The sequence below is a fragment of the Pelobates fuscus genome, chromosome 5 (assembly GCF_036172605.1).
Source record: "Pelobates fuscus isolate aPelFus1 chromosome 5, aPelFus1.pri, whole genome shotgun sequence".
Lineage (NCBI taxonomy): Eukaryota > Metazoa > Chordata > Amphibia > Anura > Pelobatidae > Pelobates > Pelobates fuscus.
The window spans coordinates 258,851,804-258,877,412 of record NC_086321.1 but is presented as its reverse complement, the minus strand read 5'-3'; the positions used below and the strand labels follow the sequence as shown (position 1 = coordinate 258,877,412).

Sequence of the window (25,609 nt, the reverse complement as noted above, 5' to 3'; positions counted from 1 at the left end):
GTGTGTATTGTATCTCTGTGCAATGTATCAGTGGGTTGTTGGTCTCTCAGTGTCACAATTTTCAAAGTCTCGGTGACAGTTGGGGAAAATACAAAGCTGGAGCAAGCTTGTGATGACATCAAATTAATCGAATGTCCAGCTGTCGACTGGTCAAAATACAGGAAATGGCGATTTGATCTACTCTTGCTGATGACGCGCTATACCTAGTGTGGCCAAGAAAAACTTTTAAAAAGGTTTGGTATTTTTAGTTATTTTTAATTTTATTATAAAAAACAAACAAACAAAAAGAAAATCCCTATTGTTCCCTATTAAGGGTTAATAAGTATATAGGGGTGTATATAAAAATACCCCTCTCTGTCTCATTAGAGATATCTTTGCCAGAGGCGCAAGGAAGCAAGGTGACAGGTCCGTGTAGGCGGGCATTTCCGTGGCAGGCGGGCATTTCCTCCAATGGCCATTGGAGTGACTAAATAACCGCCATTTATCTAACTAGGGATTTTGAGAGAGTGCAGGTAACTTTTGTTCTTTGTTTTTTACTGTATGTATTGGGGCTTATGTGTACTATGGTCGTCGCTGCTGCCCAGGAGTGATGGGAGTTTGAGCGCACGACTTGCTTTTTTGTAGTTAAATGAAAATGTTCATGGTTGCTGGGTGCTTTGAAAGTACTATATTGTGGTGAATAGACAATGTCTGATGACATTGCCATTTTAATTGCATTAATGATGGCCACCATACAGGGTGCAGCATTGCCACTTGTGCAGTTTGTTTCCGCCGTTGTACCCTGTATGGCGGTCCTTACATGCGCTGTCAGAAAACCGATCTCGATGAGTGTGGTGAAAGCAGCTTTCTTACAGTAATCCTAAAGGCCACTATACCGGGTACAGTAGCTGCCATGTAGCTTAAGTGACTGTGCCATACACAATACACTGTAAGGCAGGTATCTCGAATTCCACTCCCCAGATGTTACTGAACTACAACTCCCATGATCCCTGGCCATCGATTGCGTTCAAATAATTCTGTGAGCTGTAAGCCATCAGTATCTGGGTCGCATAGTTTGAGATCCCAGCTATTGGTGGGTCATTGGTAATATATTGGGGGATTTTTAAGCAGTTGTTCCTGTGACCACCATGCCCATCATACACAGCCAACCAGGAGATCTCCATTAATGATGGTACACTGTGCAATTACTCATGAAGTTGTCCAGTAACTCTCTGAAAGACTGATACACGGCATAGGACTGCTTTGTCAGCCATTCACATCTCCCAGGCTGTCTGATCACTCCAGGGGTAAACCACAGTGATCACTTGCCTTCGCTATCAGTTAATCCATTTACTAGTTGATCACTGTTACTGGTTTTCACAATGAAGAATCAGCCATTCAACTGGAAAATGTAACTTTTCCCAACAGCCTCTCCTGAAATCAAAGAGAAATGTCAAATTTAAAGGAGCACTATAGTGTCAGGAACACAAACGTTTATCAAATAACTGCACATTTTAACCCCTTAAGGACGCAGGACGGTTCAGGACCGTCATCGGCATTTTTCCATTGCCGACCGACGACGGTCCTGAACCGTCCTAAATTTAAGATGTACTTACCCGATCGCCGTCGTTCCCCTGGCGGCGATCGGCGGTGCTCCCGTTGTGGGGAGACTGCCTGCAACCCAGACAGTCTCCCCATGGCGAATTGACCTACTATTGCTACGCTACTCTGTTTGAAGACTGCTCTTCTTTGGACATTATTGGACTTATCATCTGTGGCCCGGTGGATTCAGTGGGTTGGGTGAAGTAGCCGATTTCCCATCCTCATTGCGTTTATGCTTTTGGCTGGTCCACTCCTCCCACTCCCTTTGGAAGGGTAGGATTAATTTACACTTGGCTCCACACTTCAGTGGAGCAGTGTTTGGACATACAAGCATGCACTTTTGTTTTGAAAATACTTACCTAAGATGACCATTGAACTTCACAGGCAGTTTATGTGTAAAACAGCTGGCCTTACAGCACTATTGCAGTCCCCTAGCCTTGGTCTTGTTTGTGACACATTCTGGAGGCAACTGCACGTGACACAGGAGGTCAGTGTATAGTCACGATGAAGGAAAACGAAGTCTCCCTTCTTCTATTAAGTGCAGATATCCCAGAGCACTGACAAGATCAGCACCGTGGGATTCTCAACTTTGACACTACTGTCATATTCAAAATGACCACAGACCATTATTGCCATGTTTCTATTGGATATGCTTCATATCTCCACCTCATCTCCACCAAATCTGGTATCTGGAACATCCATGTACTGGATTGTATGGTGTCCCAACTAACCTCTCTACCTAGAAGCCATGTGGTGGTCACACTTGCCTACAAGTTATCAGCAATATTTGGGAGTCCAGCTATGGGCCTTCCTCATCCTTTCTTAGCTAATGCAGTGTCAAGCCTCCAGAGTAGGAATCAACTAACTGACATGGACTGCTCCAGGGACTGGTCTCTTCCATAACCACCTCTGCCATTCCTATATGGATTGCATTGTCTCTAATTGTGTTTCTTCTATTGGCATTCTTTCCATTTTTTTTTTTGCTTTGGCGTCTATATTAATTATTGCCTAAACAGGGTCCTTAACTTCATTAAGTCTATTGTGAGACACTTTTCTTGACTGTTACTTGTAAAATTTCCAAGCCATTTAACTATTATATTTATATATTGCTTATATTTATAAAGCTAAGCTAATGATAATTGTCTTCATGTTTTGTAATGTTTCTATTTTGTTGCAAACTCTCTTACCTTTATAAATTAGGTTGTTTAACATTTATTTTGTATGTGACGTGTTTTCTGCAATTACCACAACAAAACACAGATTAACAAAAGAAATATAAAGAGTCATTAAAATGCAAGCATGGAAACATGGCTATTTGGACTAAGTAAAGCTTTTTAAAAGCAGATTCTAATTAGCAATAAGCAGATTTTAAAATTTAATTGAGTCTCCCTCTTGCCTAAAACACTTTGTTTAACATCACCCCTGTGCTTATATGAGCTCAAAATGTTGTACTATTTATTCCTGCCAACATCATAACTTAAAAGACCTATCTAGCTAAAGCTGCAGGTGAGGTGGGACAATAAGGTAAAAAAAAAAAAAAATCAATAGTTGGGAAGTATATGACCAAGTAGAGCAGTTCTGTTCTCTTACTCTGTTAAACATTAACAATTGGTTGAAGTGATTATGGTGCTTTCATTGTTTCTCCCTTCTGCTCATGGTAGAATTGCTGTTTTAATTGCAAATGTTTAATTAGTATTACTATTTTATTAGTTATATAGCGCCATCAGATTCCGTAGCGCTGTACAATGGGTGGAAATAGAGTATCTTAAATTTTCCTTCACACAACGAAAGATAAAACGGAGCAAAGTTTGTCGCTGAAGGAAAATTGACAAGTGAATGATACTAATACAGAGACAATTGAATTAGATCTAGTGTTTTTCTGTAAATAATACAGCAGTAGGTTTTATTTAAAGAGTATTTCACATAATAGACTGAGGAAAAAAAGAGAATGGGAAAAAAAAAAAGCGAAGTCATGTAGAGAATTATCTATAGTGGTTGAACATGAATTATTTTCACCTTAGTGACAAAGCCTTTTGAATCTTTACTTGTGTGATGGGTTTCAGTTTGTTTTGTGCTTACATGACATATTATGGAGGAAGAACTAAAAGAAATTCTTCTTTTGCCTCGGTTGCCACCGTTGTGTGGGACGCAGATTGGTTGAATGCGTCTTCTATGTCTATAGAAAGGTTTGCCATGAAATGTCCTCTGGAATCCCCAACAGTGACAACATAAGACTTGAACACCTTCTCTGAACTGCAAAATGATACAACAATTCACTGGTTATATGAAATATCTTATATTTTTAGTATGTCAGACAGTGTAGAGCTGATTATGTATACGTTAGCGGAAATCATATCTCTTAGGATCTGGTATAAAATTTCACCATGTTAAAAGCTATGCTATATAATTGTTCATGGAAGCAGGCCCGGACTGGCCATCGGGCACACCGGGCAAATGCCCGGTGGGCCGCGATGGCTGTGGGGCCGAGGCCGGCAGGGGAGATCTCCCTCAAAGATCTCCCTTACCGGCCCAGAGACACTGACAGGCGGCCGCCGGCTGTGGGGTGTGAGGGAGACAGCAGAGAGGACCGGCGGAGCTCTATCCAGCTGCTACGCCGGGTCCTCTCGCGAGGTCTGAGCGTTGCCGCGGATACTGGACCACCAGGGAAGGAAGCATGGTCCCCCCCAGGCAGAACGGCTCCTTGTAGGCAGAACGTCTCCCCCCCTCCCATGCTAAAGGTAAGAAGGGAAGGGGGGGATATAACTTTTTTTTTATTATTATTAATAAAAAAAATATTTAAATAAAAAAAAATCACACTAACAGCCCCCTCACACACACACATCACCCCCAGACACACACATCACCCCCAGACACACAGACACACACAGCCCCCCCAGACACACACAGCCCCCCAGACACACACAGCCCCCCCCACACACACAGCACCATCAGACGCACACAGCACCCTCAGACGCACACAGCACCCTCAGACGCACACAGCCCCCCCAGACACACACAGCCCCCCCACACACACACAGCCCCCCCACACACACAGCACCATCAGACACACACAGCACCATCAGACGCACACAGCACCCTCAGACGCACACAGCACCCTCAGACGCACACAGCACCCTCAGACACACACAGCACCCAGACACACACAGCCCCCCCAGACACACACAGCCCCCCCAGACACACACAGTACCACCAGAAACACACAGTACCACCAGACACACACAGCACCCCCAGACACACACAGCACCCCCAGACACACACAGCGCACGCAGACACACACAGCGCACCCAGACACACAGCGCACCCAGACACACAGCGCACCCAGACACACAGCACCCTCAGACACACAGCACCCTCAGACACACATCACTCTCAGACACACAGCACTCTCAGACACACAGCACCCTCAGACACACAGCACCCTCAGACACACACATCACCTTCAGACACACACATCACCTTCAGACACACACATCACCTTCAGACACACACATCACCTTCAGAGAGACAGCACCCTCAGACAGACAGCACCCTCAGACAGACAGCACCCTCAGACAGACAGCACCCTCGCTCACACACATACACATATATAAAATAACCCTCAGTGAGTTAACAGACAAAGAAAATTAGAAACCTAGAATGTGACGGCAGATAAAAACACCCTCACACACAGCACCCCTCTTAAATACACACACACTGCACCCCTCACACATACAATACGTCCAAATATATATATATATATATATATATATATATACACACACACACACACTACAGCACCCCTCACACTGCACCACCACACACATTACGCTCCAGATACACGCTAGATCCCTTACCCTATATGCACTCTTAATCCTATATATATATATACACACACACACACACACACAATCTCCTATACACACTCTGGGTCCTTTACACACTAGATCTCCTACACACCCTCTCTACAACCCCTACACACACTACGTCACCTATACACACACACACACACTACAGCCTGTATGCACACACTCGCTACATCCCCTATAACACTATGCCCCCTATACACACACTCTCTACAGCGCCTAGCCACACATATTACACCACAAACACAAATTAAATTGACCTATTTACACAATACCACACCACACTCTACACACACGCAATTTCACAAGCAGGCTCCAAACACATGCACCATACACTTTCCTGGCCCAATTGTCCTCTGGTATCCCACTTGTGGAGACACCAGAGACAATTTAAAAGCAAACACAGCGCAAGCCTTTTTCTAATGCCAGAGCTCTTCAGCTGGGCTCTGCGCATTGAACCAACTTGCTCACTTTGAGAGGGGGTGTGCTTGTCATTAGTGATGACAAAACACACCCTCTCTGGCCCCGCCCCCTTCTCAGGGGGCCGCTCTGATTGAAAAATGCCCGGGCCTAATTTTTTTCCCAGTCCGGCCCTGCATGGAAGTGTAGGTTAACGAGGAAAATATGACATTCAGAAAAAAAATAATAATAATGTGTTCTAGGACTGTGATTCCCAACCCAGCCAAATTGTCATCAACACATTATTGGTCCTGCTGACAAGGGGGTAGTCTCACCGAGAGACCTGTTTTTTGTGATACTTCTACAAGATGGTTGGACAAAGTTGTGAAGGCCATATAATGTACAGCATGGTTATACCTTTAATATTTTATATAAACTTTTAGGTGTTCACACATCTACCATACAAGTTGCACAGAATTAAAGAATCAACTGTACCTTTTTACTCATGAATAAGTAGATCACTGGATTAGAAACTGCAATTGATTTAGCGAGAAAAGATGGTATCATGGCGTTTGTTGGAGTCACCAGGCCAATACCACATGTTGCTAGCAGAGACATCACGGCATATGGCATCCAGTAGCAGAGAAAAGCCAATATCACCAAACAAGACATTTTGGCCACATATATCTCATAGTCTAGAATTTTGACTGCTTGACTAGTGTGAAGGTTTGGTACACTCCGAAGCTGGAAGGCAAAGGAATATTTACAACATAATTAATTTGAGAATTTTCTTTCCATCTTTTTTACTAGGACTTATTGTCCCTCCTCATCTGCAACTTTAGCGAGATAGGTCTTTCAAGTTATGATGTTGGCAGAAATAAAAAAAACACTTTGTACTAATTTACACTGTCCATGAATCCAATGTTACATTCAACAGTGTATATTCTGATTAGATTTGCTTTTTAGTGGGTTTAGATAATGTTTGGAAAAAGGTGCTAAAATATATTCTAATCAATAAATAAAACTGGTTCTTTAGGACACTAAAAAAGGTTTCTAAACCTAATCTAAATCACTCTTAAAATTGCCATTGTATTATGCTTGAACTATTCCATATAAATAAAAAAGTGGCGTTGATTTGGTAATAACAGAAAAAATTGTGGAGCATTGACAAGAGAACTACAAATTACTGCCAATGTAATTGTGATCAGAAAACGAAGCTAAAGCTTTTTTTTTCTTCAGGTAGGCTATACTGACCTGCACTATGTTGTTGTTGCCTTGTTAGAGGGACACTGCAGCCATTGCCAACTCTAGCTATACAACAATGATGACTGTGTTCCTTTAATTCTCCACAATTCCAAGTTTAATAAGTAACTCTGCACAATTTATTAAATATCTTCACATATCTAACATGCCTAATTGACCATTAAAATAGTCACTGCCCAGTGTCACTTGTATCATTTGTGATGGCGCATGGTAGAGTGTAATACCATCGCAGCCATTCCATCGGAGGGGACCTGGCTGTGGGCCAGGTTGTCCTTTAATTATTCTTATGTATTTAACTATTCTTCTGCATACGTCATTTATACTCACTTTTCGAATGGCATATAGAATTTGTCCATAGCAGAAAAGCATAATGCCCATTGGAACAGCAAGGCAAGCAATAAAGAAAACTAATACAAAGGATATCTCTTTGGGCCCACTTGGTATCCAATTCAAAGAACAATCAAGTCCATGGATTTCGTAGGTATATCTGTTCCATCCAATTAGAGGTGCTGAGGCCCAGAGTGCTGAGTAAATCCAGACCCATGTAATTGCTCTCCAGCCCCATGGAAAATCGATGACCTTATCATGTATGACTCGACCATATCGTTCATAGGCAAGAACCGTGAATGTGAATACTGAGACAAGTCCTGTAAAAAATGAAAAACAAAACAGTGTAATGTAGCACCCTATGGATCACTTACATACTTAGTAAATGGAAAAAGATTGCTCTGCAAAATCCACATACACACACTTTTCAAGATATCTTTGATGAGAAAGAGTGGTTTAATTATATAGGCAAGACATGGTTTACTCCTATGTTTAAGGACCTGTAGGTGGTTTTCCTTGACCTTGTCCTCTGTTTGTCTATGCACCCAGTGGGTTTGGGATTTGAAGCACTTCTTTTTCGGCAATTGTTTTGTTTTTCTTTTTGTATTACTTTTATGAGGATTTTGAGTTCTTTTGCCAAGATCCCATAGGGGTAAGTGGGGGCATGCTTTTTTCCCCCATTTTACAGTTTTGTGCTTTGATTTTTTTTCAATTCTGTTTTATTTCACAGCACAGTGGTATTAGCTCCCTGGATTCTGAGTATTTCTGTTTCAGGACATGAGGCACATCTTAATGTTTTTGAGCAATTTTAATATAAAATAGGTCCTTCTGTATTCTTTTTCTACTGTTGACCTTTTTATTTTATTTTAATCAAGTCTCAGAATGTATGGCATGCCTAGGTGTATCATAGAGCTCCACAATAAAACTCACTGTAATGTCTGGGTACATGCGCCACAGAGCCTCATAGCAATACAATATTTGGTAAAAACAAAAGCTTATTTCACACTAGCACTATTTGATTTTTCTCCCACATTGGAATTAGTGTAGGACCCACCGATATTGGGGTACTGGGAAGTAGTGGAGGGCTTAACACAATATGACTGAACTGAATCCCCATATTTATTTGCTGAGATAGGTGATTTTAAGTAACTTTATAAAATTTAGAAATGTATTTTTATGTGTGCGCTATTCCTTCATCTGTATTATAGATAAAATATTTGTAATATGTGTTCCACAGCACTTTTTTTGTGTCAATCAATATTTATTGAGTTTTCAGAGGTAACAAAAGGAATACAGTAAGTACTTTGTATATTCAGAACATAGGTTAGCGTAGTGAACATGAAATTGGCAAGCATTACACATTGGGGGAGTATACCTAGTGACGATGAGGTTCGCTTAGGTAGTCGTATCGGGGGATAGGTCGAGCTCTGAAAGGTAAGTACAAGGTACTATGAAGAGCAAATCCCAAAACCTAGCTGCTACAGCAGATATTTTAGAAAATATGTGAGGTGTATATTTGAGATTAGGCTCCTATATAATAAACATAAACTTAACACCGGTAATGTCTTGTTCATCCGTGGGGGCAAGCGCCTGAGAGAGATGTCTGGTGTTCTATACTGCCTCCCTTCAGTCTTTAGGTTAGCTCATGCCCTTGCATGGGTGTTTTGTCTCCTGGGTTGTCTGTGTCTGGCTTCTATGTTGGAGTGCCTGATGTCTATCAGGGCCATGTCTCGACTTCCCCCTTTGCGGAGCTTGCGGGGTGGAGTAAACATCAGTAGGGGGGGGAAGCATTGGGCTCCCTTGAAATGTCCGGTGGTAGTGAGGCCATTTGTCGAGGAAGAGTGTGTTGTGTCTGGGCCCGGGTTTTCCAGGGCCTCTATTTCTGGAAGGTTAGCGGTCTCCTTGCCCCCCTGTGTTGTCGCCCATCTGCTCCAGTGTTTCGAACCTATCCGTCCATCAGGTGCTAGGACCAGTCCTGTCAGTGGGAGGTAGTAACTCACACGTACCCCGCTGCGGTCGTGTCAATCTCCCTGGGTGGTTCCCAACCTGTCTGGGTTGTTCCAGTCCCTCTTTTGGTATATTGGGGTGGAGGGGGGTGTCCAGTAGGAGGTGGGGGGAGAGGGGGTGAGGGCAGGGGGGGTAGTGCAGGGTAGGTATCAGGGTGGCCCTGGGCCTGCTGCCCGGGTGAGGTCCCCCCGGGCGTGTGCCAGTCCCGTGATCCAGCAGCCTTCGGTTTGCAGCAGCACTCCTGCTCGCTCTGGTCCCAGCCCCCCGAGCTCGGTGCACTCCTCCGCTCCTAAGCCCTACCCTTAGAAATGTAGAGCCTCCACGGGTACCACTGTAGAGCGCATTTGTCCGAGCGTCCCTGCAGGGAGGCAGTCAGTATCTCCATATCATAAATTGATTCCACCTTATCTACCCATTGACTAAAGGTGGGTGTCGATCACAGCACTTTTTTTTTATTCACTTGTTTGCAAGATGTTTGCACAATATAGCTTAATGGGAAAATAATCTCTAACTCTGACATAGTTATTGTATGGCTATTTTGGTCTAAGTTATGCAGTTTGGTTTTCAGTTCACTGTAATTTATGAAAAATAAACCCCAGAGTGTGACATTGTCAGGAAGCCAAAGTGTCTTTCACATTCAGATCAAAATAACCAGATTTGATAGGTTCCCCAAGTCAGCTGTGTTTTCAATTTACGTAGCTATTTTAGCCTAGAACAACACAATGTATAGTTACAAGTGCTGTAGTTAAAGGGCGATTGTAACACCACTGACAGGTGACATGAATAACATTGATTATATCATTACAACTACACATATTAAGGGTTGGGTTATATCAGGCAGCAAGTGAACAGTCAGTTTTTGAATTTCATGTATTGGAAGCAGGACAGATGGGCAAGCGAAAAGATCTGAGTGACTTTAACAAGGCACAAATAGTGTTGACTAGATCAGTGTTCCCCAACCCCCGGGCCGCGGACCGGTACCAGTCCGTGGATCAAACGGTACCGGGCCGCCAGGGCCGGACTAGCCCACCGGGATACCGGGAAATTTCCCGGTGGGCCATCGGCACCTGGGGCCGGGGAGACATGTGGGTGTCCTGCGACCACATGGAGAGCTTGGATGGCGGCCGCAGGGGAAGCTCTTCTGGCGGCTGCTGGGGGAGCAGGCTGTTCTGTCTCTGCTCCCCCTCCCTCGCGTGCAGCTTAATGAGACCGGGGCCGGAATATGACGTCATATTCCGGCCCCGGTCTATTTCTAGCGCGCGAGGGAGGGGGAGCAGAGACAGAACAGCCTGCTCCCCCAGCGGCCGCCAGAAGAGCTTCCCCTGCGGCCGCCATCCAAGCTCTCCATGCGGCCGCAGGACACCTATCAGTCTGCCCACCCACACAGGTAGCAACAAGTGTCTGTGTCATGCTGTGTGTGTGTCTGTCTGTGTCATGCTGTGTGTGTGTGTGTCATGCTGTGTGTGTGTCTGTCTGTCTGTGTCATGGTGTGTGTGTCTGTGTCATGGTGTGTGTGTCTGTCTGTCTGTGTCATGTGTGTGTGTCTGTGTCACGGTGTGTCTGCATAATGGTGTGTGTCTGTCTGTATCACGGTGTGTGTGTGTGTGTGTCTGTGTCATGGTGGGTCTGTCATGGTGTGTGTGTGTGTCAGTCGTGGTGTCTATGTGTGTTTTTAAAAATAGTGATTTACTCACCTTTTTTTTTTCCCAACGTCGTGCTGGTCTCTGCCTCTATGACTGAGATCATCAAGCTTGATGATCTCAGCCAATCCGCACTGACACATGAAGCGCCTCGAGTGACCGTCTGAGTGTCTGTCACTAGAGGTGTCACTAGGAAGCAATGTAAACACTGCCTTTTCTCTGAAAAGTCAGTGTTTACATTCAAAAGCCTGCAGGGACAGGCTATAGACACCAGAACCACTAAATTAAGCTGTGTGTGTGTGCGCCTGCTAGTGAGTGAGCTTGCTTGCATGTGTGTGTGTGTGTGCCTGCTAATGAGTGAGCTTGTGTTTTTATGTCAATGAGCTTATGTATATTAGTGAAATTGTTTGTCTGTGTGTTTTTTTAATATATGTGACGTTTATTTTTTGTCTTTGAATGTATCTAACTGTGTTAATGTGTGTATATCTGTGACTGCGTTTTGTGATGTGTCTGTGTACATCATGTGTGTTCATATCTGACAAGCTTCTTCACTAAATTAAAATTATTAAATCAAAACAAGCGGGCCACGGAAAAATTATCAAACGTTTACCGGTTCGGCGGCGATAAAAAGGTTGGGGAGCACTGGACTAGATGACTGGCTCAGAGCATATCCAAAATGGCAAGTCTCGTGGGGTGTTTCCAGTATGCAGTGGTTAGTACCTACTACAGTGGTACAAGAAAAGACAATCAGTGAACCAGCGTCAGGGTTTATTGATCCTCATCAGCAGCAAAGGCTAGACTGTCTGGTACAATCACACAGAAGAGCTACTGTAGCTCACCTTGTGAAAAACTTGCTGCTGGCCATGATAGAAAAGTGTCAGAACACACAGTGTGTCACAATTTTCTGCACAGGCGCAGACCAGTCAGAGTACCCATGATGACCTCTGTCCACTGTCCTCCAATGGGGATTTGAGTATCAGAACTGGAACTCAGAAGATTTTCTGGTCTGATTAATCACATTTTCTTATAGATCAGGTGGCTGGCGGGGTGAGTGTGTGTCATTTACCTAGGTAAGAGATGGCAGCAGGATGCCCCATAGGAAGAAGGCAGCCTGGCAAAGGCAGTGTTATGCTCTGGTGAATGTTCTCCTGGGAAACCTTGGGTCTTGCATTCATGTGGCTGTTACTTTGACACTAGTGATGTACCGAACTGTTCGCAGGCGAATAGTTCCTGGCGAACATGGCGGTTCGATCTGCCCCCTATTCGTCATCATTGAGTAAACTTTGACCCTGTGCCTCACAGTCAGCAGACACATTCCAGCCAATCAGCAGCAGACCCTCCCTTCCAGACCCTCCCACCTCCTGTACAGCATCCATTTTAGATTCATTCTGAAGCTGCATTCTTAGATAGAGGAGGGAAAGTGTAGCTGCTGCTCATTTGATAGGGAAATGTATAGCTAGGCTAGTGTATTCAGTGTCCACTACAGTCCTGAAGGACTCATCTGATCTCTGCTGTAAGGACAGCACCCCAAAAAGCCCTTATTAGGGCTAGAACATCAGTCTGCTTTTTTTCCTGTGTAATTTAATTGCAGTTGCCTGCTTGCCAGCTTCTGTGTCAGGCTCACAATGGATACTGTGCCCACTTGCCCAGTGCCACCACTCATATCTGGTGTCACAATAGCTTGCATTTAAAAACAAAAAAACTTTTTTTTCCACTGTTATAGATTGAATAGCAGTTAGTTGTCTTCAAGCGGGTGTCAGGCCTACAGCGTGTACTCTGCCAACCTCTGCCAGTGCACATTGCCACTCATATCTGGTGTCACAATAGCGTGCATTTAAAACCAAAAAACTTTTGGTTATAGATTGAATAGCAGTTACTTGTCTTCAAACGTGTGTGTCAGGCTTACAGCATGTACTCTGCCAAGTGCCAACCTCTGCCAGTGCACAGTGCCACTCATATCTGGTGTCACAATAGCGTGCATTTAAAAACAAAAATTTTATTTTCACTGTAATATATTGAATAGCAGTTAGTTGTCTGCAAGCATCTGTGTGTCAGGCCAACAGCGTGTACTCTGCCAACATCTGCCAGTGCACATTGCCACTCATATCTGGTGTCACAATAGCGTGCATTTAAAACCAAAAAACTTTTTTCACTGTTATAGATTGAATAGCAGTTAGTTGTCTTCAAGTGGGTATCAGGCCTACTGCGTGTACTCGGCCAACCTCTGCCAGTGCACATTGCCACTCATATCTGGTGTCACAATAGCGTGCATTTAAAACCCAAAAACTTTTTTCACTGTTATAGATTGAATAGCAGTTAGTTGTCTTCAAGCGGGTGTCAGGCCTACAGCGTGTACTCTGCCAACCTCTGCCAGTGCACATTGCCACTCATATCTGGTGTCACAATAGCGTGCATTTAAAACCAAAAAAACTTTTTTCACTGTTATAGATTGAATATCAGTTAGTTGTCTTCAAGCGGGTGTGTCAGGCCTACAGCGTGTACTCTGCCAACCTCTGCCACTGCACAGTGCCACTCATATATGGTCTCACAGTAGTTTGCACGCATAGTACCACTAATCCAAAAAAAATGACAGGCAGAGGCAGGCCACCCCGCAGGGGCCATCGTGGTCGTGGTGCTGTGATTCCCTTTTGCCCTAGAATAATGCCCAGTTTTCAGAGGCCACGTACCCTGAACTTGAAAAGTTCTGAGGACATAGTTGACTGGCTAACACAGGACACCCAATCTTCTACAGCTTCCGCTCGGAACCTTGATGCACCATCCTCCTCCAGCTTAGCATTGGGCACCTCTCAAGATACCACTCACCCGCCTGCCGCCACCACCAACACTAGCACCACAGCCGCTTCACTTGGTATGTCAGAGGAGTTATTTACACATCCGTTTGAAGAAATGAGTGATGCACAACCATTATTGCTAGAGGATAAAGATAACAGGGATATGTCTCAGGCAGGCAGCATTACACACATGGACGTACGGTGTGATGATGATGATGTTGTACCCGCTGCTGCTTCCTTTGCTGAGTTGTCAGATACAAGCGAAGCGGTTGATGATGACGATGCGTCCATGGATGTCACGTGGTTGCCCGCTCGGCAAGAAGAAGAACAAGGCGAAAGTTCAGATGGGGATACAGAGAGGAGGAGGAGGAGACGAGTTGGAAGCAGGGGGAGGTCATCGCAAGGAGCTAGTGGCACAGTCAGACAGCATGCATCGGCACCCGGGGTCAGCCCGAAAGCACGCCAATCAACGCATGCTGTGTCCACCACCAGAATGCCATCATTGCAGAGCTCAGCAGTGTGGCATTTTTTTTGTGTGTCTGCCTCTGACAACAGCGATGCCATTTGCAACCTGTGCCAAAATAAACTGAGTCGTGGGAAGTCCAACACCCACCTAGGTACAACTGCTTTGCGTAGGCACATGATCGCACATCACAAACGCCTATGGGATCAACACATGAGTACAAGCAGCACACAAACTCAAAGCCGCCATCCTCCTCCTGGTCCAGCATCTTCAGCCACGTCAACCACTGCTGTCCTCCTTGCCCCCACTCAACCATTCGCCACTCCGTCTCTCGCCTTGAGCAGTTCCCGCTCATCTGCCCACAGTCAGGTGTCTGAGCGTAAGAAGCCAATGTCAGAAAGTCACCCCCTTGCCCAGCGTGTGACAGCTGGCTTGTCTGAACTATTAGCCCGCCAGCTTTTACCATACAAGCTGGTGGAGTCTGAGGCATTCAAAAAATTTGTGGCTATTGGGATACCGCAGTGGAAGGTACCCGGACGAAATTTCTTTGCACAAAAGGCAATCCCCAACCTGTACTCGATTTTGCAAAAGGAAGTAATGGCATGTCTGACAGTGTTGGGGCAAGGGTCCATCTGACCACTGATACCTGGTCTGCAAAGCATGGTCAGGGCAGGTATATAACCTACACTGCGCATTGGGTAAGCCTGCTGACGGCTGCCAAGCATGGAATGCGTGGCTCTGCAGAGGAGTTGGTGACACTGCCACGACTTGCAGGCAGGCCTGCTGCCACCTCCTCTACTCCTCCTACTCCATCCTCTTCCATAACCTCCTCGGCTGAGTCCTCTTCTGCTGCTGCGTCTTGCTCCACATCAACGGCACCCCCCCAGCTCCCCAGATACTATTCCACATCCCGGATACGGCAGTGTGACGCCGTCTTGGGTTTGACTTGCTTGAAAGCAGAGAGTCACACCGGACAAGCAGTGCTGTCCGCCCTGAACGCACAGGTGGAAAAGTGGCTGACTCCGCAGCAACTGGATATCGGCAAAGTGGTTTGTGACAATGGAACAAATTTGTTGGCGGCATTGAAGTTGGGCAAGTTGACACATGTGCCGTGCATGTCACATGTGTGTAATCTGATCGTACAACGCTTTGTGCATAAGTACACAGGCTTACAGGATGTCCTGAAGCAGGCCAGGAAGGTGTGTGGCCATTTCAGGCGTTCCTACACGGCCATGGCGCACTTTGCAGATATCCAGCGGTGAAACAACATGCCAGTGAGGCGCTTGATTTGCGACAGCCCGACACGTTGGAATTCAACACTCCTAATGTTCGACCGCCTGCTCCAACAAGAAAAAGCCGTTAATGAATATTTGTATGACCGGGGTGCTAGGACAGCCTCTGGGGAGCTGGGAATTTTTTTGCCACGTTACTGGACGCTCATGCGCAATGCCTGTAGGCTCATGCGTCCTTTTGAGGAGGTGACAAACCTAGTCAGTCGCCCCGAAGGCACCATCAGCGACATCATACCATTTGTTTTCTTCCTGGAGCGTGCCCTGCGAAGAGTGCTGGATCAGGCCATAGATGAGCGTGAAGAGGAAGAGGAAGAGTTGTGGTCACCATCACCACCAGAAACAGCCTTATCAGCATCGCTTGCTGGACCTGCGGCAATGCTGGAAGAGGATTGTGAGGAAGAGGAGTCAGAGGAGGAATGTGGCTTTGAGGAGGAGGAGGAAGACCAACCACAACAGGCATCCCAGGGTGCTCGTTGTCATCTATCTGGTACCCGTGGTGTTGTACGTGGCTGGGGGAAAAAACATACCTTCATTGAGATCACTGAGGAGGAGGAACGGGAAATGAGTAGCTCGGCATCCAACCTTGTGCAAATGGGGTCTTTCATGCTGTCGTGCCTGTTGAGGGACCCTCGTATAAAAAGGCTGAAGGAGAACGACCTGTACTGGGTGTCCACGCTACTAGACCACCGGTATAAGCAGAAAGTGGCTGAAATGTTACCAAATTACAACAAGTCGGAAAGGATGCAGCATTTGCAAAATAAATTAAAAAGTATGCTTTACACAGCGTATAAGGGTGATGTCACAGCACAACGGGAATCTAACAGGGGAAGAGGTGAAAGTAATCCTCCTCCTCCCACGACCACGCCGGCAAGGACAGGACGCTTTAAAGACATGTTGTTGATGGAGGACATGCAGAGCTTTTTAAGTCCTACGCATCGCCACAGCCCTTTGGGATCCACCCTCAGAAAATGACTTGACCGACAGGTAGCAGACTACCTCGCCTTAACTGCAGATATCGACACTCTGAGGAGCGATGAACCCCTTGACTACTGGGTGTGCAGGCTTGACCTGTGGCCTGAGCTATCCCAATTTGCGATAGAACTTCTGGCCTGCCCCGCTTCAAGTGTCCTGTCAGAAAGGACCTTCAGTGCAGCAGGAGGTATTGTCACTGAGAAGAGAAGTCGCCTAGGTCAAAAAAGTCTAGATTACCTCACCTTTATTAAGATGAATGAGGTATGGATCCCGAAGGGACTGACAGTGGGCGATACATTCGACTAAAAAAGGCCTGATGAGATGAACTGCCTTGGGCTAAAAATGGTCCACACGCTGCTGTATTTTAGCTCTGAATGCCGGTTGACTTGCGTGACTTATCCGCCACCAACTAGGGTTCAAGTTGCAATGTTTTTAGGGCACTTTCTGCCTGTGAAACAAACATCAATTTTTCTGGCCGCTGCTACAGCAGTGACTGCAACAATACCTAATTTTTCAGGCATGTGTACATGCCTAATTTTTCAGCCCTCTGGTGCTGCACTGTGGCTTCAAAAACCAAACCAAAAAAAGGCACATAACAGGGATTAAACTGATAGGAATAGTACAACTTAACATACATCTCCTATCTGGTGGCACATTAGATTGCACGCACAGTGCCCCAAATTTGAAGTAGGAGGACCGACCAAGCATCTTTTTCCATCTCCCGGTTCCTAAAATCGATGCCATATACACGTCCCCTGATAAGTCGCCGGCTCGTTATTCTCTTGGGCACCAGCTCGATATTCTCTTTTTCACTTCACTAGGGACACTTTACTGCACTATGGGCACTTAGACCCACTCTTTGTCTTGCACACTGTTATTCCTAGCCAGCATCTGTGATGGGAAATCAGGCAGTCATCTAAACGTTTAGATTGAGCTTTAGCTTAGAACACCCTTGAAGGTGTTTAAGGAGATTAGGGCTAGTTTAGAGGATTCTTCTTAGACCTCTTTGAGTCTTTATAGCCCTTCTACCTATCCAGCATTTCTGGAAACTAGCTAAGTGTCAATCCATATCTGCCAAGTTACCCTATGAAGGAGGAACAGTCCATATTCTGCTCTGTGTCAGTGTGTATCATGGTCTCTGAGGACAGGTGTCAATCCATATCTGCCAAGTGACCCTATGTAGGGGGAACAGTCTCTATTCTGCTCTGTGTCAGTGTGTATCAGGGGCTCTGAGGACAGGTGTCAATCCATATCTGCCAAGTGACCCTATGTAGGGGGAACAGTCTCTATTCTGCTCTGTGTCAGTGTGTATCAGGGGCTCTGAGGACAGGTGTCACACCATACCTGCCAAGTGACCCTATGTAGGGGGAACAGTCTCTATTCTGCTCTGTGTCAGTGTGTATCATGGTCTCTGAGGACAGGTGTTAATCCATATCTGCCAAGTGACCCTATGTAGGGGGAACAGTCTCTATTCTGCTCTGTGTCAGTGTGTTTAATGGTCTCTGAGGACAGGTGTCAATCCATATCTGCCAAGTGACCCTATGTAGGGGGAACAGTCCCTATTCTGGTCTGTGTCAGTGTGTATCAGGGGCTCTGAGGACAGGTGTCAATCCATATCTGCCAAGTGACCCTATGTAGGGGGAACATTCTCTATTCTGCTCTGTGTCAGTGTGTATCATGATCTCTGAGGACAGGTGTCAATCCATATCTGCCAAGTGACCCTATGTAGGGGGAACAGTCTCTATTCTGCTCTGTGTCAGTGTGTATCAGGGATCCTTAGGATAGGTGTCAATCCATATCTGCCAAGTGACCCTATGTAGGGGGAACGGTCTCTATTCTGCTCTGTGTCAGTGTGTATCAGGGATCCTTAGGATAGGTGTCAATCCATATCTGCCAAGTTACCCTATGAAGGAGGAACAGTCCATATTCTGCTCTGTGTCAGTGTGTATCATGGTCTCTGAGGACAGGTGTCAATCCATATCTGCCAAGTGACCCTATGTAGGGGGAACAGTCTCTATTCTGCTCTGTGTCAGTGTGTATCAGGGGCTCTGAGGACAGGTGTCAATCCATACCTGCCAAGTGACCCTATGTAGGGGGAACAGTCTCTATTCTGCTCTGTGTCAGTGTGTATCATGGTCTCTGAGGACAGGTGTTAATCCATATCTGCCAAGTGACCCTATGTAGGGGGAACAGTCTCTATTCTGCTCTGTGTCAGTGTGTATCAGGGGCTCTGAGGACAGGTGTCAATCCATATCTGCCAAGTGACCCTATGTAGGGGGAACATTATCTATTCTGCTCTGTGTCAGTGTGTATCATGATCTCTGAGGACAGGTGTCAATCCATATCTGCCAAGTGACCCTATGTAGGGGGAACAGTCTCTATTCTGCTCTGTGTCAGTGTGTATCATGGTCTCTGAGGACAGGTGTCAATCCATATCTGCCAAGTGACCCTATGTAGGGGGAACTGTCTCTATTCTGCTCTGTGTCAGTGTGTATCAAGGTCTCTGAGGACAGGTGTCAATCCATATCTGCCAAGTGACCCTATGTAGGGGGAACTGTCTCTATTCTGCTCTGTGTCAGTGTGTATCAAGGTCTCTGAGGACAGGTGTCAATCCATATCTGCCAAGTGACCCTATGTAGGGGGAACAGTCTCTATTCTGCTCTGCGTCAGTGTGTATCATGGTCTCTGAGGACAGGTGTCAATCCATACCTGCCAAGTGACCCTATGTAGGGGGAACAGTCTCTATTCTGCTCTGTGTCAGTGTGTATCATGGTCTCTGAGGACAGGTGTTAATCCATATCTGCCAAGTGACCCTATGTAGGGGGAACAGTCTCTATTCTGCTCTGTGTCAGTGTGTTTAATGGTCTCTGAGGACAGGTGTCAATCCATATCTGCCAAGTGACCCTATGTAGGGGGAACAGTCTCTATTCTGCTCTGTGTCAGTGTGTATCAGGGGCTCTGAGGACAGGTGTCAATCCATATCTGCCAAGCGACCCTATGTAGGGGGAACAGTCTCTATTCTGCTCTGTGTCAGTGTGTATCAGGGTCTCTGAGGACAGGTGTCAATCCATATGTCAAGGTGTCAATATATCATATGTCAGGTGTCAATCCATATCTATTGTGATTTAGGAATGTTAGGTGATTTATGCCCTTTATGGATTAAAACCAGACTCTGCATCAACTGTGTAATTTTCCATGGGAGTTTTGCCATAGATCCCCCTCCAGCATGCCACAGTCCAGGTGTTAGTCCCCTTGAAACAACTTTTCCATCACTTTTGTGGCCAGAAAGAGTCCCTGTGGGTTTTAAAATCCGCCTGCCCATTGAAGTCAATGGCAGTTCACCCGGTTCGCCGGTTCGCGAACGTTTGCGGAAGTTCCCGTTCGCCATTCGCGAACCGAAAATTTCATGTTCGCAACATCACTATTTCAGAGTCTAATGGTGTTATGGAGACAGACTCAGGCACCATGTGTAGTGGTGTTATAGAGACAGGCACAGGCACTGAGGGTAGTGGTGTTGTGGAGACAGGCTCAGGCACTGAGTGTAGTGGTATTGGGAAGACAGGCTCAGGCACCAAGTGTAGTGGTGTTAACAGACTCAGGCACTGAGGGTACTGGTGTTGTGGAGACAGGCTTAGGCACTGAGCATAGTAGTGTTGTGGAGACAGGCTCAGGCACCAAGTGTATTAGTGTTATGGAGACAGGCTCGGGCACTGAGGGTAGTGGTGTTGTGGAGACAGGCTTGGGCCCCGAGTGTAGTGGTATTATGGAGACAGGCTTGGAGACTATGATGAGGCCTAATAGAAAGCAGTTGTTGTTGGGGTATTCTATCATAAGAGATGTGGAGCTGGACAATAGTGGTCTTGTGAGATGTCTTCCCAAAGCTACTGCTCACAGAGACAGGAGACGTATTTGTAATGTTGTTAAGCGAGCAAAGCAGGAAGGGGAATTGGATTTACTTGTCCATCTAGGGACAAATGACTTGGCTTGCAATGAGGTTTCAGAGGTAAAGGATGTTTTTAGTGTTTTTGCCAATGATATACCGCAGGTTGCTTCCACACTGTCATTCTCTGAAGTTCTGCCTGTGCATAACACTCAGAATTACAGGCAGATGCGTATTAGGGAATTTAACTTGTGGCTTGGTGAATGGTGTCGGGAGCAAGGATTTGGCTTAATTTCTCATGGTAGCTTTATTTGGAATGGAAATAAACTGTACAAAAAGGATGGTTTGTATCTTTCTCAAAAGGGAACAAATGTTCTCAGTGAGTAGTTCAGAGGTTTTGCTAGGATGTATTTAAACTAGGAGGGGGTGGCAAAAGGGTGATAAAACATAAATCCAATTGCCCCCCAAAACAAGGACAGAAGGTGCCTGTAGCAAGGGTGTTAAACATATGATAAGCTTAGAGTCATGCTTGCAGTTTAGGGAATAAGATCCATGAACTTGTGGCAATAATGGCAACTGATAATGAAGATTTAGTCGCTGTTACCGAGACATGGTATAATGAGAAAAATGACTGGGACATAGCAATGCCAGGGTACTCTTTATATTGAAAAGACAGGGAAGGCAAGAAAGGGGGAGGGGTGGCCCTGTATGTAAAGGATAGCATAAAATCTAGCCTAATAAAAGTTAGTGAGGCGAATATAGAGTCCATTATGTTATGTTAGAATTTGGTAATCACACAGTAAGTCATGTAGGCGTGATTTATAGGCCCCCAGGACAAATAGAAGAGTTAGATAATCTACTAGTTGAGCTAAAATGACAATGAAGGGGGAAGTTATCATCAGGGATGACCTTAATCTTCGTGATGTGAACTGGAAAACCAAAATAGCTGTTTGTGCCAGGAGCACACATATTCTAAACTCCCTACTGGGATTGTCTCTAAAACAAGTCGTTGAGGAGCCAACTCGTAAAGAGGCCATACTATATTTAGTGTTAACAAATGGAGCTTTGGTATCAGATATTACTGTAAGTGAAAGTTTAGGGTACAGTGATCAGTCAGTGATAAAAGAAAAGTGACTGAGTCACACCACACAAAAACAAAAGTTTTAGACTTTAGAAAAACAGACTTTTCTCAAATTAGAATATGTGTAAAGGAGTCATTATCAGACTGGAGCAATTTAAATGGAGTCCAAGAGAAATTGGATTATTTAAAAGTTGCACTGCTGAAGGCAACAAAAAATTGCATTAGGCTTGTCAGTAAAAGCAAAAAAATTAAAGAAACCGCTGTAGTACTCCGCAGATGTGGCCAAAATAGTAAAAAACAAAAAGTTTGCATTTTGTAATTATAAAAAACCCAGATTGAGGAAGACAGCATGATCTATAAGATTAGGCAGAAAGCGGCTAAGCAAGTTATGAGCTTCCAAATCACACACAGAAGAGAAAATAGCACAGTAAGTAAAAAAAGGGGATAAAACATTTTTAATATACATAAATGAGTAAAAGGAAAGTAACACAAGGATTAGTTGGATTAAAAAAAAAAGGAAGTTATGTAGAAAAGGATAAAGTCTAGCTGACTGCCTCAATGAATATTTTTGTTCAGTATTTACAGATGAAAATGAAGGAAAGGGGCATCAGTTAGGAAAAAGGAAAAAGGATAAATGAGTTTGTTACATGTGAGTTTACAGAGGAAGAGGTTCTATTTCAACTGTCAAAATTAAAGACAAATAAGTCAATGTGTTTTTCACAATTATGTATGCATTGTTCCTTAACAAATTTTATGTGTATAATTAATGGGTCAAATTGTGTACGCATGAGTATGTTGGGCATTAGTGGCTATCACCTCTACATAACTATGGATGATTACGAATACTATATTTATGACATTACCTCCTTAACAAATGGTTATATATGGTTATACAAATATTACTCAGTGTGATGCATCAGAACACTATACATATACACATTGGAATATTGTATATAATATACTATTTTGTTTTGTTTTTAATATATCTGGAGTTCTTTTTATATATATTACTTTATTCAGATTTTGTATATATTTCATATGTATATTTTTGTATATATTTTTTTATATATATATTTTTTTATAATTTTATATATATATATTATTGATATTTGTTTAATTTATCTTATTTTTCGTTATTACTATATACTATTTATCATCTTACTATTATCATCTTCATATATTTTTTCCATGTCTTAATATGCAGTAGTGGTTCTGGTGTTATCACACTGATTCTACCCTTTTTTTTTATCAGTTAGACATTCAGGCGTTTTCGCCATATGTTTTTGTCCTTCCTAGGTTACGGTCCTCTATGCTCACGCACGCGCGTGTTACGCACATGTGTTTTAGTACCCGGAACCATTATTTCGTAATCCCAGATATTTGGCGCCCTTTTGCGTTCCAACCAGTGTTCCGGATGAATGGAGATTATTCACTCCATAAAAACCCACAAGGATGAACCCAGAGACATCCCTGAAGAAGTCCAGCACCTTACCGGACGAAACGCGTTGGGTTTATTCCTTGTGTACTTTTTATACTTATATTTGTTTATTTTGGTTTTTTGCTGTATCTATATTGTTGCTCCTGGACTCCTATTGTGGATATTTTGACAACATCATCCAGCAGTCCCATGATTATTTGGAGACACGCTGTTTTTATATCTTCTATGTGTAAGTGCGACCAATAAATGTGTCTTATATAATTTTATAACAATCTTCACTATATTTGATTTCCTTTATTTTACATACTTGGTTGGAAGATACTTCAACTCATATCCATTACAGTACCCCTGAGTGGGTGAAAGGCCTGATTTCTCATTCGTTTGTGAGTGCATCCATATTTCCACTTATTCACATTTTAATGCTATACTATTTTACGCTATGTTAGCTATTTGATTTTTCCACACAGAGCATATCCTCGGATATTCTACCTGGATACAGGTTATTCTACTCTATATATATATATATATATATATTTACGTATTCTGGGTGGTTTCCACTTTTCTTGTAAATAAGTCAATGGGACTTGATGGAATACACCCAAAGTTATTGTCAGGGTACCTGTTGTCTCTACCTCTGTGGAGGTGAGACACTTGGACGTTCTTCCTCGCAAAAGGGTTGAATCACTCGTTCCTCGCGGTTCCCTCGGTCGTTTACACGCCGGCCGCGAGGGATCCACTTCCTTTTATGACGCGGCGTTCAGTAGTCGACGTCATGACGACAACCCAACCCGATCTGTCAATCAAGCCCCAAGCACGAATGAGGATTCATCGGGGGCGTGATTACCTGTTTGGAACCAGGGTATAAAATAGGGCTTTCTACATTTGTTCATTGCCCTGTCGTGGTTCTAGCTTGTCTAGTCACTCAGTGCTCTTGTATTCTGTTAGTTTCTTTGGTTTTGACCCGGCTTGTCTGTTCTACCTCGTTTACCTCTATTACCCTTTGACTCGGCTTGTCTCTCGCTTACCTGCTCTCTCGTTCCCTCGACCTCGGCTTGTCTCTAGACCATTCTTTACTTACTACTTACGTTAGTCCGGCCATTCTAAGGTCCGGTATACGTACCCTGTACCTGTTTGTACTCTGCGTGTTGGATCCCTGTCCCGATCCTGACAGTTATTAAAAGAGCTTAGTGGTGTACTAGCAAAACCATTAACAGATTTATTTAACCAATCGTTGTTAACAGATGTAGTTCCAGAAGATTGGAAGTTAGCAAATGTTGTGCCAATTCACAAGAAAGGCCAGTAAGCCTTACTTCAGTAGTGGGGAAAGTAATGGAAACCATGTTAAAAGATAGGATTGTTGAATGTCTAAAAACACATGGATTTCAAGATCAGAGACAACATGGGTTTATTTCAGGGAGATCATGCCAAACTAATCTTATATTTTTTTTTGATTGGGTAACTAAAATAATAGATCAGGGTGGTGCAGTAGACATTTCTTACCTAGATTTCAGTAAGGCTTTAACACTGTTGCACATACAAGGCTTATCAATAAACTGCAATCTTTAAGTTTGGATTCCAATATTGTTGAATGTATAAGGCAGTGGCTAAGTGACAGGCAACAGAGGGTTGTAGTCAATAGAGTATATTCGAAGCATGGGCTTGTCACCAGTGGGGTACCTCATGGATCTGTACTTTGAACAATTCTCTTTAATATTTTTATTAGTGATATTGCAGAAGTTCTTGATGGTAAGGTATGTCTTTTTGCTGATGATATTAAGATATGTAACAGGGTTGATGTTCCAGGAGGGATAAGCCAAATCGCAAATGATTTAGGTAAACTAGAAAAATGGTCAGAGTTGTGGCAACTGACATTTAATGGGGATAAGTGCAAGATAATGCATCTTGGACGTAAAAACCCAAGGGCAGAGTACAGGATATTTGATAGAGTCCTAACCTCAACATCTGAGGAAAGGGATATAGGGGTGATTATTTCAGATGACGTAAAGGTAGGCAGACAATGTAATAGAGCAGCAGGAAATGCTATAAGAATGCTTGGTTGTATATAGGTATTAGCAGTAAAAGAGGGAAGTGCTCATGCCATTGTACAGAACACTATTGTACGCAGAAATGGAGACCGTATCTCCACAAGGATATTGATACTTTAGAGAGAGTTCAGAGAAGGGCTACTAAACTGGTTCATGGATTGCAGGATAAAACTTACAAGGAAAGGTTAAAGGAACTTAACAAGTATAGCTTGGAGGAAAGACAAGACGGGGGGATATGATAGAAACATTTAAATACATAAAGGGAATCAACACAGTAAAGAAGGAGATTATTTTTAAAAGAAGAACAACTACCACAACAAGAGGACATGATCTTAAATTAGATTGGCAAAGGTTTAAAAATAATATTGGAAGTATTACTTTACTGACAGGGTGGTGGATGCATGGAATAGCCTTCCAGCTGAAGTGGTAAAGGAGTTTAAGCATGTGTGGGATAGGCATAAGGGTATCCTAACTATAAGATAAGGCCAGGGACTAATGAAAGTATTTAGAAAATTGTGCAGACTAGATGGGTCCAATGGTTCTTATCTGCCGTCACATTCTATGTT

General features: G+C 44.1%; 1 protein-coding gene across 1 annotated transcript in view; it reads right to left on the bottom strand.

The window, feature by feature from the left end:
• Positions 1–1,377: 1,377 nt before the first annotated feature.
• LOC134612197 (opsin-3-like) overlaps positions 1,378–25,609 on the bottom strand; it is a 41,203-nt gene continuing 16,971 nt past the window's right edge. The window contains exons 2-5 of the mRNA XM_063456549.1: positions 7,434–7,753; positions 6,339–6,587; positions 3,598–3,834; positions 1,378–1,413 (exon numbers count right to left, since the gene is read on the bottom strand). Coding sequence (XP_063312619.1) covers positions 1,378–1,413; positions 3,598–3,834; positions 6,339–6,587; positions 7,434–7,753 — 842 coding nt within the window. The remainder of the gene's footprint in view (positions 1,414–3,597; positions 3,835–6,338; positions 6,588–7,433; positions 7,754–25,609) is intronic.